Below are 14,535 nucleotides of genomic sequence, written 5' to 3' on the forward strand. Positions count from 1 at the left end.
AAACGACCGTAGGGCCGGCGACCCTCCTATCACGCGCCAGCCCTTCTCGCGAAACCAGGAGCAGCATGTGCGGCAGTAACATCGCCGGAGATCGTGCGCGGTGGGTCCCGGTGCAGCGGTGCGGCCCGCAACCTTGTGGCTGCAGCGGGACCCGCTTGTCAATTGTGGCTGTGACCCGTGAAAGCGTGACAATAAGCGAGGTGATTTGCCCTCCGGCGCCTCCTGCGTGGCCGCTGCTTGACCTTCTGTCGCCACCGAAGACTGTGCAGAATCGCTGGCAGCTGTCAGACGGAAGGAAATGGGCGGTTCACCAAGAGGACGCCGCTGAATGCCTGCTTTTCGGCGTCACTATTTGCTTGCTTGCTAGCTTTTTGCTTTTCATTGTTCCTCTTCTCGCTCCCTGTGACTCTCCGTTATGACTACTGTCACGTCTCGCTTAACAGCTCAGTCATTAGGCTCCCGCTGTCGCTGCGGAAGGGCGAGAGGGGGTTTTTTTAGGCGTCGCGCTTGTATCGGGCGTGGAAAGGAAAACCATCGGTAGAGGAGCCGGTGATGCAACGTCGGTGCCGTGATTGACCGTGCGAGTGACACGACGATACGGGCGCCCGCAGGTTGCCAGCCGCTTGAACAAGAAACGCGAAAGGGGCTAGCAATCGGCGCATGGTCATTGAAAACAAATTTGTCGATTTACTGTTGATGAAAGCATGCAGGGTGTTACACCCGCTGTTTGTCCATCCTTGAGCAAAGCTAGAGAAATGACGGGATAGCCTTGCACTCAGCATAAACTGGTACTCGTACCAGGACGCGAAAAAAAAAAAGGTAAAGGTGAGGGGAGGGCAGGAGCGAAAAGCTAATGAACCTAAACAAAATAATGGCTCGCTGGTTTATTACCTACTGACCACGGGTAACTAAATTCACAAACAATACGTGTCATGCATACACAACGCAAATCGGTTACCAATCTAATAATTCTGCGATATATTCATACAGCCATTCATATCTGTGCCGAACTACCGTTTTTCTCGTCAAAAAATGAGTACTTAGAATATTGTCCACTTTTCCCGATTGAAAAGCGTCCAAACTCGATTCAAGAAAGAGTCCAGTTCACTATGGGTGGTGGTGGTGACTATGGTTTATTTTTGGGGAGGGGTACTGGTCACGTCTTATGTTAGCCATCTTTGTGGCATCACTCTTGGTGACCAGGGGGAAGGGGAAGTTGGGATTAGGGGAAGGTTGGGGAGGGGAAGGTTGCTGACGCCGCATATGTCGCCGCCATTTCCGCACGAAGCACTATAGGCCCATGCAGGCCTACAGAACAGAGCTGAGGCCAGACTCCTCCAGATAAACCAGGAGGAGCCGGTGAGCAGAAAGTTGGTTCCGAGCTGGGAAGAGCAAATGCCCTTCCGTATCAGCAGGGAGACCAAGATTCCGATAGCCATTCAAAAGTTTCTGGCGATGGCCATCGGAGGCTGGGCACACGAGGAGCAAGTGTCCCAGTGTGTCAGTATTGCCACAAGAGGGACAGGCTGGGCTTGGAGCTCGGCCACAGGCATACATGCGGGACGGAGTCCACGTGCAGCCTATTCGAAGTCGTAGGAGGAGGGATTTGTCCTTCCGTGAAAGTTTGTCAGAGAGCCGTTGGAGATGTTCACCAGCGGCAATACGACGGTCAGGATGGAAAGACCTTATCGACCTTCTCAAGAGGGGTCTTGAAAAGTCAAAAGGTGTGACAGCCTCAGTGACTGGGGCGCCGTTGTCGTGCGCCGCTTTGGCCAAGGCATCCGCCTCTTCATTGCCCTGGACTCCAGTATGTCCTGGAACCCAATGTAGGGCCAGTTGATACCCCGAGTCCTGAAGGGCTTGGAGACGGGCTCGGAGAATGTTCACCGAGAGGTTGGTGCCGTGGTAGATAGCCAGGAGCTGCAGAGCAGATCTGGAGTCGCACAGAACATTCACAGGTCCAGGAGGGACACTGGAAGCGATGAACTGTGCGGCTAGGTGTAGACCGGCCAGCTCAGCAGGTGTTGAAGAAGAAGTCAACGGGCGCCTCCCTCTCCTTGGCGTTCTTGTTGAAAGAACAAGAAACGGTTTCGCAACGAGTGTATACAGGAAGCCTACCCACACGGGTAAATATCTGAATTTTCATTCAGCGCACCCAATAGGACATAAGCGATCGGTTGCCTCGGTGCTTTTTAATCGGGCCTTCAGGATTAGCTTAGCTGAAGCCCAAGAAAAACAGGTCGTGAACTGAGCCATGTACGGAAGGACCCTAAAGAAAACGGATACCCATCACAAGTCCTCCGTTCGCAAGAACTACGCGCTGCAGCCTCTCCAACCAGAGAAAGAGGAGAGAAGAAAAAGCGTGCTGTCATTCCTTATGCCTAGGGTGTCAGCGAAACCTTATGCGGGATATTCGCTGCCTACGACGTCCAAGTGTCCTATGTACCATCCAGCAAGCTCCGAAACCATCTGGTACGGGTCAAAGACCCTATGGAGAAGACAAGCTACCCTGGCGTCGTCTACAAAATTCCTTGCAAAAATTGCAGGGCTTCCTACACAGGCGAAACTGGCGATTTCAGAAGACGACTGAAGGAACACAAGGTGACTTCTAACGCTCTAGCAGAGCACAATCAAGACACGGGCCACCAGATTGACTGGGATTCCGCAAGGATACTTGAAAGGGAAAAACTTATCTACCCGCCTACTCAAGGAATCATTACACATCCAAATTACAAGCGAAGCGATAAACAGGACGCGGGGAAATCTACCCGAGATGTACATGCACTTTGTACGCAACACTTTAACTTCATAAGCAACGGCCCATTTCGTTTCATTTCGATTGTGGACAAGGCACTCGTAGCGGTGCCGAAGCGTCAATGTGTTTATGTTTTGTTTTTCTTTTTCCTCTGTGACTTCGGCGAGTGCAGTTTTCTTCAATATGCTGAATTTCCCTCACCGGACGGGTTTCCGTCGAATCCTCAACGATTGTCCACTTTATCCGCCCGCACACCCCGATCATTATATATATATATATATATATATATATATATATATATATATATATATATATATATATATATATATATATATATATATATATTTATTTATTTTTTTTTTGCAACAGCTGTATACGAGGATATAGCAAGATTGTCATGCTATAAATGGCCTCAGAAATGGTCAAGCCATCGTTCATCCTAACTAAAGAAAATAAAAAAAAATAGTTCCACTATTTTTGCCCCTGACAATATTACCTAAATGTGTTAGGAGATTAGGAGAATCTCGAGAGAATACTCTCGACATGATTGTGTGACTCCCGAGTCACCAGACCGGCAGGTGTTCCACCCTTGCTGGCTCGAATTCAGCTGGCTCGCCTATAGATGATGCATGTGGCCCTGACAGTGGATGATCTTGTGGTGCAGAAAAGAGAGAGGTGGATGCAGTACTACACGGATATATCATTCTCCAGTGCACCCCTTCAGAGGATCTCGTGCCCTCTACTATAAGTAATCGAAACGCGGCAGTTCGCGCACTGAAGCCAAACCCAAGACTGACAATATCCAAAACAATATGAGTCAGGTGGCCAGGGTATAGCAATTGCTTGCCTTTCTTCGGGCCACGGGAATACTGTGCTTTCATCCGAGTGTGGTACGCAACCTTTAGTTTTGCTGGGGATGTTGACCTGTCTACACGCCGCGCTGGCACAAATCAGGTAGCGTCATCGGACCAGTTGACGCCTGGGTTACGAAACCAATTGACTGAAAGTCTTTTTAAGATACATACCCACGCGACAAGAATTCGTTACATTAAGGCAATATGAAACTGAAGAAATAATCCCCCCCCCCCCCCCCCCCACTGCATAACGCCAAAAGGTTGCCACTGCCAAAAAAATAAATTTTTGTTTACTCTAATCCACACCGAAAACGCACACACCTCAGTCATCGCTACGCGTCCACTCTATCGGAGTTCTCCTATCTTGCATCGTGTCCACTACCCTCTAACTCGCTGCTTTGAGCCAAAACTTCAACCTCAGGAGCCTCGATAAATCGTTAGACCGGTTTCACGGCAAAGCGCATTGTCCAAGTAATGAGTAAACAAGCTACCTCTAAAGCAGCAAACGCCGGTGCACGCAATTCATATTCCGGTGACGACCAACAGGCGCAATTCCAAACCCCTCGCGAGTTTGTTCGGCCCTTCCTCCTCACTGTCGGTAAGCGAGGGAGTTCGCCATGTGCGGAGTGTTGGAAAGCCATCTTAAATATTTTTAAAAAGGAATAGCTGTGACTGGTCATACGATAGCTTTCCTGTAAATAGTAGTGAAATTTTTTCGCGTGAATTTATTCGAAGTATAGGAGCATGTGCATCCGAATGTTCCATTACCTTATGCAAATCTCCTCGCGTCCTGTTGCGCGTCATGCTCGAAGCACGCGAAATGTATTCAGTGAATTATCCCACGCGTTTCTGTAAGTCATCTTAAACAATATTGAGAAATAATTAATTGCGTACTTGCGCTAAAAGCTATTTTCAGTATGTATACAGTACGCTATAGCTAAGTATAAAGATCATTCCGTGACGGCTAGGAAAAGTCTCAAAACCCTTATCGGAGCTAACGGGTGGGAAGCTGCAGCATTTACGGAAGTATGAAGAAGATAACTTCATTTTTAGATGCATGCTTCAACACAAAGTATTCCTTGCAGAGATGAATGAGCATTTTAAAAAGAAATATATGCTCTAGGTTTGAAGGAAAGGCTTTCTTTTTAATCACTCACTCATTTTGTTTCATTTCATTGCGATTTAGAGTTTGGAGGCCCAGTGAACGGAACTAATAATAAGTTTTAAGTCTACGCTGAATGCAAAGGCGCTACCCGTAGGGAGTTGATTAATCCTGACAAATCGGTAACTGAGTAAGACGAAGGGCGCAGTTGCTACGCCCATAAGAGGACGCCCCTCTCTGATGTATCTATAGGACGCCTTTTGCCGCTGGCATGGATACACTGGGATCTTCTCCACAGGGCGTGGCAGCGGCTTCGTCCGCTTCACCTCCGTTTTAGAGCTACAAATATCACCTATACGAAAGGACCGACAAAGAAAATGGCGGGCGATGACATTGGCAGCAATCCATTCATAAACTGAGCCTGTAGTCAGGCTGAGGCCGTGTCACTCGCCGCTGACAGTATCACACGCTATTAATATAATCACACCGGCTGTTGCCAAGTGCGAGCTCGAGCGCCTCCACAGCCTGGTCACTTTATTAAGCTGCAAGTGCGCGTACACACCTTTTGATGTCGGAGCCCTCGAGCACTGCCTTGTATCTCTGTCGTGGAGGTAAGGAGGTGGCATTTGGCAGAATAGCACTACAACTAACTTCTTAAAATGCGCTAATAAACTGATGCTTCTGCGTGTTCACCACTTCTAGCTCAACACAGCATGGCAGTATGCATATTCTTGACAAGTTTCCAATACCAAATCAATGTGCGGCTGCATTTCTGGTACCGCTGTTCCTTTCTATCTTATCTCGCACTTTCGTAGATGTCTCTTCACTCAGCGGCCTCGAGGTTTGGCTGCTGCACAGGAGATCGCGGGTTCGATGCTGGCATCGCCGGCAACTTTTTAATGGCGCTCAATGCAAAAGCGGTCAATGTAGCCTAAGTTAATTCAGGGAGCGGCCCAATACATCACATCGTTCATGCGCCACTCTTTAATTCGTTATCTAACCGTGCTGACGTTTCTGCTGTTGAGTAAAATATATTGGTACACTGTTGTCTAGATAAAGAATAACGGTGATGGCATTTTTTTCTAATTTGAAGCTAGTCCCGAAGTTGATAGTGTTAAAATTAATGCAAAGAAGCTCGTGGCCTAATTCTGCCATGTATGGCAGCTCATCCAGGTGGTTCGTGTTAACTGTAGAGGTATCGGAATGGTCTTAGCCCTGTAGTAGGCTTATGATAATATCTTATGATCATACCTTATGATCATCAGGCTTATGATGATATGTAGTGCTGCAGATAGCTAAAAACGAGAAATGGAGGCGCGCTGAGAAATAAGCCCTTTTTAACTGCCGGTCGAACTCGGCCGCGATGCTACACGATTTCATGGAGACAAAGAGTCTTCGTTTTTGGCCGAAACCATGCATGGAGTAACGCAACTACTCTAAGCAGCCCCCAGTAACTACCTTGGATTTTAACTCTTGTCATTTTCGAAAGACGCAGTAAAAATCAGACGCATCAGTAAATGACGTTCGTGCTCTAGTTGCCTTCACAGCTTGCAAGCTGTTGACCCTAACTTCCCAGCAGGTAAGTAATAACAAATTGGAGCATTATAAGAATGAATCCCAAAATTCATCAGAAAAAGTCGGCCACAGGTCAAAGATCGCATGTTCTCTTTTAAGGAAAAATTAACAAAGCATGCAATTTCGTCCGGGAGAATGGACGCAAAAAGAAGAGCAAAGAAAAGAAAGCCCACAAGCCCTTGTTTGGAGACAAATTATTGTTATCAGGAATCTTGAAGTTTTTTTTAGAATAAGGCCGTTAGAGTACAATGATCATACCTACAATTTCATTTTATTTCTACCGTGTTCGTCCATCCTCCTTGGCTCAACCGATGATATACGCGCCCCGTATATCCAGGATTTTTATACTGAATCCTAGGTACAATTGTGCAAAATAATAATAATAAGAAGAAGATCTGTCAATCATGACAGGTGAGAATGTTAACATTTAGCATGACACCACGACCCACTGCGTGGTCAATTGGTGGTATCTGAAGTGTGCCCTTTCTTCATTATCCTGCGACTGCAAGATGAAACGAAGTCACGGGTGCCATTGTTCTTATTTCTCCTTTTAAGCTAGAGGCAATGTATCGAAGTCCATTTTTCACATCTGACGAGCACTTTATGCTGCAACAATAAAAAAAATAAAAAAGAAACGGTAAGAACTCACTGCGAACCCTTTGCAGCTGTCAAAGCATAATTGCGCGTCAGCCATGGCACAGATAATCCTAATCGAGCGGTCGAGCGGTGCAGTTTTGAAAACGAAACGGCTGGCATTGGAGAAAACAAGTTCCTCTCCATGCGTAAGAGAGACAGGCGGACTCTTTTGACTCGATCGTTCGTGACGAACTGAGCACGTCAGCCTCGTCATCCCGAGTGGTAGTGTGATTAATTGCGCATTCGCCACTCGCGCAGGAGACGCCCAATCCTGTCATTATCTCACATTATCCTGCGCATCAAAACGACAGGCCATTCTGACACCTTTCCGAGAAGGCCTTTCAGATGAAAGGAAGGGTTCGATTTGAAACTCATTTTGTGATTGCGGACAATCTTTTTCACTCCTTTGCAGGAACATGAGTGTTAAAAGGTCGAACAAGCCTGCCACAAAGACACGTCGCCGCTGTTTTCTCGTCTTTCGTACCAGGAAATCGCACGCCATGCCTAGCCCCAGATTTCTCCTCTTAAGGTGGGTCTAAGCTTTAGTAGCCCTACAGAGTCCTACGAAGCTTGTGACCGACGGTAAGAGGAATATGTCCCTCCATTACCGTTACGGCCACATCCACAGACTCAGCCCATCATGTGTACATAAAATTCAGCACAGCAGCACAGCCATGAAACAATAGCTTTGTGTTGGACTCACTGACAAAAAGGAGAAAATGGAATTCATATGACGAAATAATAAATGCACGCTGACAATCACACTCTGTGTATGCTCTAAATCTATAAAGGCAAATGAGACACATCGTGTAAGAACCTGAACAATAAAAAAGCGCAGGTACCACGTGTAAGGCTGATATGAATAGCAGGTCGAGAAATGTACACTTCGCCGAAACCCTTTACACAGAAACATGAATTGGGCTATAGTTTCACCAGCAGCTATCGAAACACGTTTTATACTGTTCTGGCAGTACTATAGCGACCATAAAAGTTAACGGGATCAAGCTAAGTGGAGGAAAAACACTATTTTTCAAACAGCAGTGCAAGTATGGTTTCACTTCGTTTATCGGGTTCAACGTCCCAAAGCGACTAAAGCTATACGAGAAAACACCGTAGTGGAGAGCTCCGGAAATGGCGTTCTTTGACGTGCACTGGCATCGTACAGTACACGGGTTCCTTGCTTTTCGCAAAAATCGAAAAGTGGCCACCGCGGCCGGGATTTTGTCCCGGGTTCTTGGATTCAGCTGTCGAGCGCCATTATTCACTGAGCCACCGCGGCGCGACGCGTCTAAATTATTGAGTCAACCAATCAGGCCAATGTATCTACAACAGTTAAAGTTTGCAATCAGCTTACGCATCTAGTTCGCCGCATCGTCAGTAAGCACGCCGGGCTGCGAGAGGGTCAAGTCAGGCAGCTTGTCCACGCATTATCACTTATCAAAATTTTATATACGATTCCTTACCTTACACTAACTTGTCGCCAAAGACATCAGGTTGAGGTTGCGCTTCACATATTGTACAAGGCCGCCCTTACCGTCCCTGTACATACGTCCACGGAGCGCCTATACTCTACGGGGCTGTTCTTGCCCCTGGGAGACCTCATACAACAACATCGCGACCGGCAAATGGCACGTCTTTCTAGCACCAAACAAGGACATTGGATACTACAGCAGGTTGCACTCAAACCTATAGACCTCCCTATAATTACCCTTCCTTCTTCGCTCCCGGATAACCTCAGGATAATCCCCATTCCAAAAAACGTTGCACCCGACACTAACACAGGCAGACGTTCCGCTCGCGTTTCCAACCATGTTCACCCTACAGATTCCACAATCATCTACACAGATGCATCACGAACTAACGTCGGAGCGGCTGCTTACTCAATTCAGAGCTGTAGCGATGTAGTGACTCATACCCTCGGTCCTTACATAGATCCTCCTTCTATAGCGACTCTCGAGACCCTACCAATAGTTACCAGTATTCAAGACCTCGCACAAGCACCCCCTAACCCTTCAGGATATACCATATACACTGATTCAATACAAGCTATACGCGCCATTCACACGGGTCGCATTCCTGAACAACTACACGATGATCTACACAGAGCTCTTACCAAAGTACGTCCCCACACTGTAACACTGAGGTGGATTCCTGGTCACGCTGGAATCCCAGGCAATGAGGTAGTGCATGGCCTCGCCCGCGAACTTCAACACCGGGCGCCTGGGATTCCCTAGCCTTATCCACCAACGTGGGACACTACTCCACTACAAAAAAGAAATCAACGTTCACTACGACAACATTAGAGAAACACTCCGTACACTTCCTCTTCCTGATAAATCTCTCACTACCACGCACATCCGCATTCTTAGACGCATACAACTAAATACACTGCTTACTCCTGCCCGATCTTTTCTATACAGAATCATACGTTCCCCTGCATGCCCAAATTGCCCAGAACACTATGCAAACTTGGAGCATTGCATCTTTTCATGCCCTGTCGCCCTCCAATCCCCTCACTTTCCACACCCTCCTCCCCCAACGTGGCGGGCTTGGTTAGCCTCTGACCAGCTGCAAGATGAGTTGGCCTTGGTGACCCTGGCCCAGGACATTCTTAACGCTTAATGCAATGCGTTAAATAAAGTTGTTTCCTCCTCCCTCCTCCTATTTCAAGTTGTGAAGGAACGCGCTTCATTAGCTGATAGCATATATTCAGGCGCCTGGTTTTGGCGCCGCAGCGCGACAATCATTTTTTTTTTTTAGAGAATACGCGACCTGTAATTTTTTACAGGCGGCATTATATATCATTAGCACGCTTTATACTACCTGTAGAACAAGTAGATAATCGAAACAGTCCCTTTCAATAATTATTAATTCGTCATGTGCTCTCTTCACATGACCACAGCATTTTCTCTCGCACTCTCGCTCTTCTCTGTGAATCTTCTAATGGACTCTAATTTATTTCCACTTTCTGAGAATTCCCCGAGACACTGCCATTTTTAAACCACGCGCATCTCATATTGCTGAGGTGGCGCCGTGCATTGACAGCTAGATGGCCTCCTTTCACAGGTTAGGATGTGTGCAATCGTTTCCCTTTCTTCCACACAGCAAAAGCAAATATAGTCAGCGGTGACATATTTGTCGCCCTCATATACAGAGCAGGTTTGTGGTATCGCAAGCCGTCTGATACATCGGCACGTAAAGCAAGTCTATGGGCAACACTAATGAATACAACCGTGTTTCCTTTGGGGCGGTATATAGATTTGTCTGGAAAGTAATGCAATTATCTTTTTTCTTTTCTGGCACTGTATTCGATCCTACCGCACTCGGATTGGTTGGTTTAGGCGAGCGGGACGTTTGACGTTTCATCACTGCTTATCTCAGACCACTCTGAGCTCTAGGAGCGTCTTGACCACTGATTTCCGTATACCTGCTGATAGTGCCCGTTTCACGACGTGTGATGGCATCCGCACGCGAACAACGGTACGCGATCAAGTTCTGTGATGAACTAAATGAGAGACTTCCTGAGACCTATCAAATGATTCAGCAAATCTGCGGGAAATCTGATTTGTCCTATTCTCATAGCGCCAAATCCCTATTCTCATAGCACGGCGAAACGCCAAAGTGGCAAACTTCAAGCCCCTCGCCCAAAGAAAGCAACAATCAGGCAGTCGAAATTAAAACAATGCAAATGACGCCAAGGATGTAGTTGGCAACGAATTAGTACCCCAAGGACAAGCAACCAACGCTGTCTACCTGATGGATGTGCTCGAGAGACTGAGAAAAAGGGTCCTTCGAGCGGGAAAGGAGATCGCCGGTGCCTGGGAGTTACACCACGGCAACGTTCCGAGCCGCACTCTGCGCGTACAGGAATTTCTGGCTAAGCACAGCTTGGCGACACTGCCCTAGCCCCTCTATAGTGCTTACTTAGATCTGCCAGACTTCTTCCTGTTCCCTATAATGAAGAGCGCCCTGAAAGGAGTCAGTTTTGGGACATCGAAGTGATCCAAACTGCCATGACAAAGGCCCTAAAACAAGGTTCCTGTCGACGCCTTCCAGGATGCGTACAGTGCATGGCAGAGTCGCTGGTAAAAATGTGTAGATGCCAAAGAGGACAACTTAAAGGAGTTTTAAACGTTTGTAATGATACCTTGAATAATTTCTTTTATACCGATAAAGTTGCGTTACTTTCCGGACCCACCCTGTATAGTTAATTATTATAATAATTGGTTCACAGGAAAGGAAAAGCGCAGTATCTATCACACTTGTTCTGTGAACACCTGAACCGCATCGTAAGGGAAGAGAGGAAAGAAGGAGTGAACGCGGAAAGAGAGATAAGAGGCGGGGGGGGGGGGGGGGGGGGGGGGAGAGCTCCGGATTAATTTCGACCACCTGAGGTTCTTTAACGTGCACTGATATCGTTTAGTTTATGGGGCTCAACGTGCAAAGCCGACTCGAGCTATGCGAGACGCCGTAGAAAAGGGCTCCGGATAATTTCGACCAGCTGCTGTTTTTTAGCGTGCACTGACGTCACACAGTCTCAGCGCCGCTTAGACAAGGCCTAGAAGGCTATGACAGTACACGGGCGCCTTGCGTTTCGCGCCCATTCAAATGTGGTCTCCGTGACCGAGATAGATACCAGGGCTCCGGCTGAGTAACGGTTTAGGTTAATGCTGTTGCTAACTACAGGTTCTGCCGGCAATTGCTCCATCGCAGCGCCACTTAAATAACAAATAGTGTCCACAAGTCAGTCACGCATAATCACACGTAATCACTGTAAGCGGATTCGAGGTCGTAGTATATGCTGTGACCGAAAACATCTCGCGTTGACCTACTACTCAAGCTAAAACAACTTTGCCCATGTTTGCCCATGTGAGCACACTGTACGCTCAAGAAGCGTTCACGGGGCGGCACGTCAGTAGCGGCGCGGCTTATACGCCGTTGGTGCTTCGTCCGAAAGGATAGCGAGATTTCAGAGAATTATTCTTCCATATTCAGCCCACATTGTATACCGTTCCCTTCCTGTGGTCAGTCCATCGGACGACGCCTGGTGCGCGCCGCGTAGTTAGCCAAAGTAGAAAAAATTTCCCCTTCCGATAAGTGAAGTCATAAGATAATTTACTGGGAGTTATTCCTTCGATGAGGTAAATATTTCCAACGAGCAGTGCTTTGTTTTCGTTCCAGAATTAAGCGCAGGTACGCATTGGTCGTCTGCAAGCATAATTTTCAGGATCACGAGAAAATAAATGGCACACATCGCTAAAAACGTCCCCATCTCTTCTTTTTGAATTACGCGGCTGAAGTTAGCTGCACCAAATATCATATGCGCTCCCTTAGTAAAAGATGGAGGAACTCAGCGCCTGCAGACAAGTTCTTATCCTCGTCGATTCCTATATGTACATTTCAGAGTGCTTCCGTCCCTCATATACAGCCCGAAAATACCGATAACGATAAATATGTGCCCCGGAGGCAGGTTTTGACACTGCCACGCACGAGGTGGTAGATCAGCGTTTAACTGATTCGATCTTTGGCATCGGGAGAAACGAACGGCGACACGACATCGAAAGTGGTGCCAGCAACTATACAGCCCGAAACACACCGTTGTTCTAACAGGCAGGCGGATCAGTGCCAAGCCGCAAACATAGGAAATAACTATTAGATGATGAGATTAATGTGTAAAAAGGCCGAAGTAGATATATAGTCAATGCTCCCTGAGGTAACATCATCATATTGGAACACCTAACCTTCCCTCTGCAAAGGCGTGCGCCAAGTACGAAGGCATACTGATGAGAGCAACGATTAATTATCGCCGAGTCAACAGACAAGCAACGATGACAACTCTAAAGCAACCAGACAGCATTCTTCCTTATTTCATTTTTGCTCACCCTAACCAGAGTACTAACAAAGGCAAAACAAGTCAATAAAGATAAACAATGGGGTGCAATGCGAACCACAATCACAAAATAATTACAAAGTCATCTTTAGACACTTGCAGTTTCTGCCATGACTAGTAGACTCACTTACAAATTACAGATTTTAAGCACGACTCCGGCTTGCGGACTCATGAAGACCGTCATATAATTTTTACCTATAGTGTTTTTTACCCATAGCGACCGGCTTTATACGATTCCGTTAACTGTGCTTCTCTTTTCGGATTTCAACTCCGAAGAAGTTCAACAGCAACGGCAAACGGGCAAAGAAATTACGAATTGCCTGCACCCAAGCTGCGGGAGTGGTTGCATGGTTAAGGCAACAACACACACACACCTCTTCCGCACTAAAATAATTTTTCCTGTTTCATATTTGTTGAGAAATTATTGGTCTTCATAGATATGAAAATCGACAATAACAAGCATATATAAGCCAGTGGTCGTACAAACACAAGGCACACCCGTGGATAGCAATATAACAACGGCGATAAAATAATACTCTCTGTTTTCTTCTCGGAGACATGCCTAGCATGCGCAAGTGGAAGAGCACGACGTATCACCTGGCCGTATGCAGGTAGGAGAAACTCCCAAGTGAAAGTTGTTTTGCTCCACTCACCGAAAGACCTGGCGGGTCTCCAGGAGCAAGCTGTGTCCGTTCATCTTGCCTCCGCACCGGTTCGCGCTTCCTCGCCGCGGGTCCGGGCACGAAGGCGCCTTGCTTTCTAATGTGCGCCTATGCAGCCACGCGCAGCAAAGCTGTTGTCCACGGTTCCACAGTATTTCACAACACGACGCCGGCGAATCGCGGCCACTGCGTCCATTCACGAAAGCGTCCGCGCCCCGTTGGCGCTGCCGAAGATCGCCATGTCTCGTAATTCGCTGGTTTTCCACTTCCACAAGCTGCTGCTAATCCTTTCAGAACAATGGTATCGCCTTAACTCCGCAAGATCTCCTCGGTGCACGTGGAAGCAGAGCGCTGCAAGCGACTGTTCGTGCGGTTGCCTCGTGCTTGGCGCCGACGGCATCTGAACGACGCTCCGCTGACTTCACCGCGAGGCACACACGCGTGTGCGCGTGTGAAGATGAGTGAGCTCCCGAACAGACGGACGGCTCGGGTTATGCCGTGTGCGTTTTCTTTTCTTTCTTTCTTCTGCCGCTGACATCGACGAGGCTGCCCGTTGTATTTCGAACGAAGCCTTTCCCTCAAACGTCACCGCCGTCATTTTCCCTCTCTCTGCGCGCGCGCACACGCGTTCATCTCTGTTTTGTTTCGCTTTCGTCTCGCCCCGTGTTGGCTGTTTAGCTGGTTCTCTTGCATGCCTCCAACCAAACGCTTCGATCTTTCCCTCCTTTCTCTCTCCGCAACAGCTTCTTTGTCTGGCCCAGCCAGCTACCGCGAAGGGGTGACGGATCGCCGAAAGCAACCGAAAAATAAATGCACGTGCAAGAGACACACATGGGCGCACGTAAATAGAAAGACTCTTATCCCTCGGGCAGAAAGAGAAAGGGAAGAGAAGAGGGACAGCCAGCAACAGGTGAGACGGCGGTGTACGCGAGACCTTGAAAGGAACGGGCCGCTACAGCAGGAGAAGCAGCAGCGGCAGGCAGTGGATATCCCGAAGCGAAAGTGAGCGAGGAGTCACCTAGGCTTCTCTCTTCCCTACCCTCACCCCAGCTGCCCTTCTC

At 47.8% G+C, this 14,535-nt stretch overlaps 1 protein-coding gene across 1 annotated transcript in view; it reads right to left on the reverse strand.

Annotated features, from left to right (window-relative positions):
• LOC146199355 (uncharacterized) overlaps positions 1 to 13,931 on the reverse strand; it is a 47,530-nt gene extending 33,599 nt beyond the window's left edge. The window contains exon 1 of the mRNA XM_084594806.1: positions 13,466 to 13,931. Within this exon, the coding sequence (XP_084450932.1) occupies positions 13,466 to 13,509 (44 nt within the window). The 5' untranslated portion in view covers positions 13,510 to 13,931. The remainder of the gene's footprint in view (positions 1 to 13,465) is intronic.
• Between the last annotated feature and the right edge of the window lie 604 nt (positions 13,932 to 14,535).

This window comes from Amblyomma maculatum, chromosome 2, assembly GCF_055883805.1.
Source record: "Amblyomma maculatum isolate TAMU_Amacu chromosome 2, ASM5588380v1, whole genome shotgun sequence".
NCBI classification, from domain to species: domain Eukaryota; kingdom Metazoa; phylum Arthropoda; class Arachnida; order Ixodida; family Ixodidae; genus Amblyomma; species Amblyomma maculatum.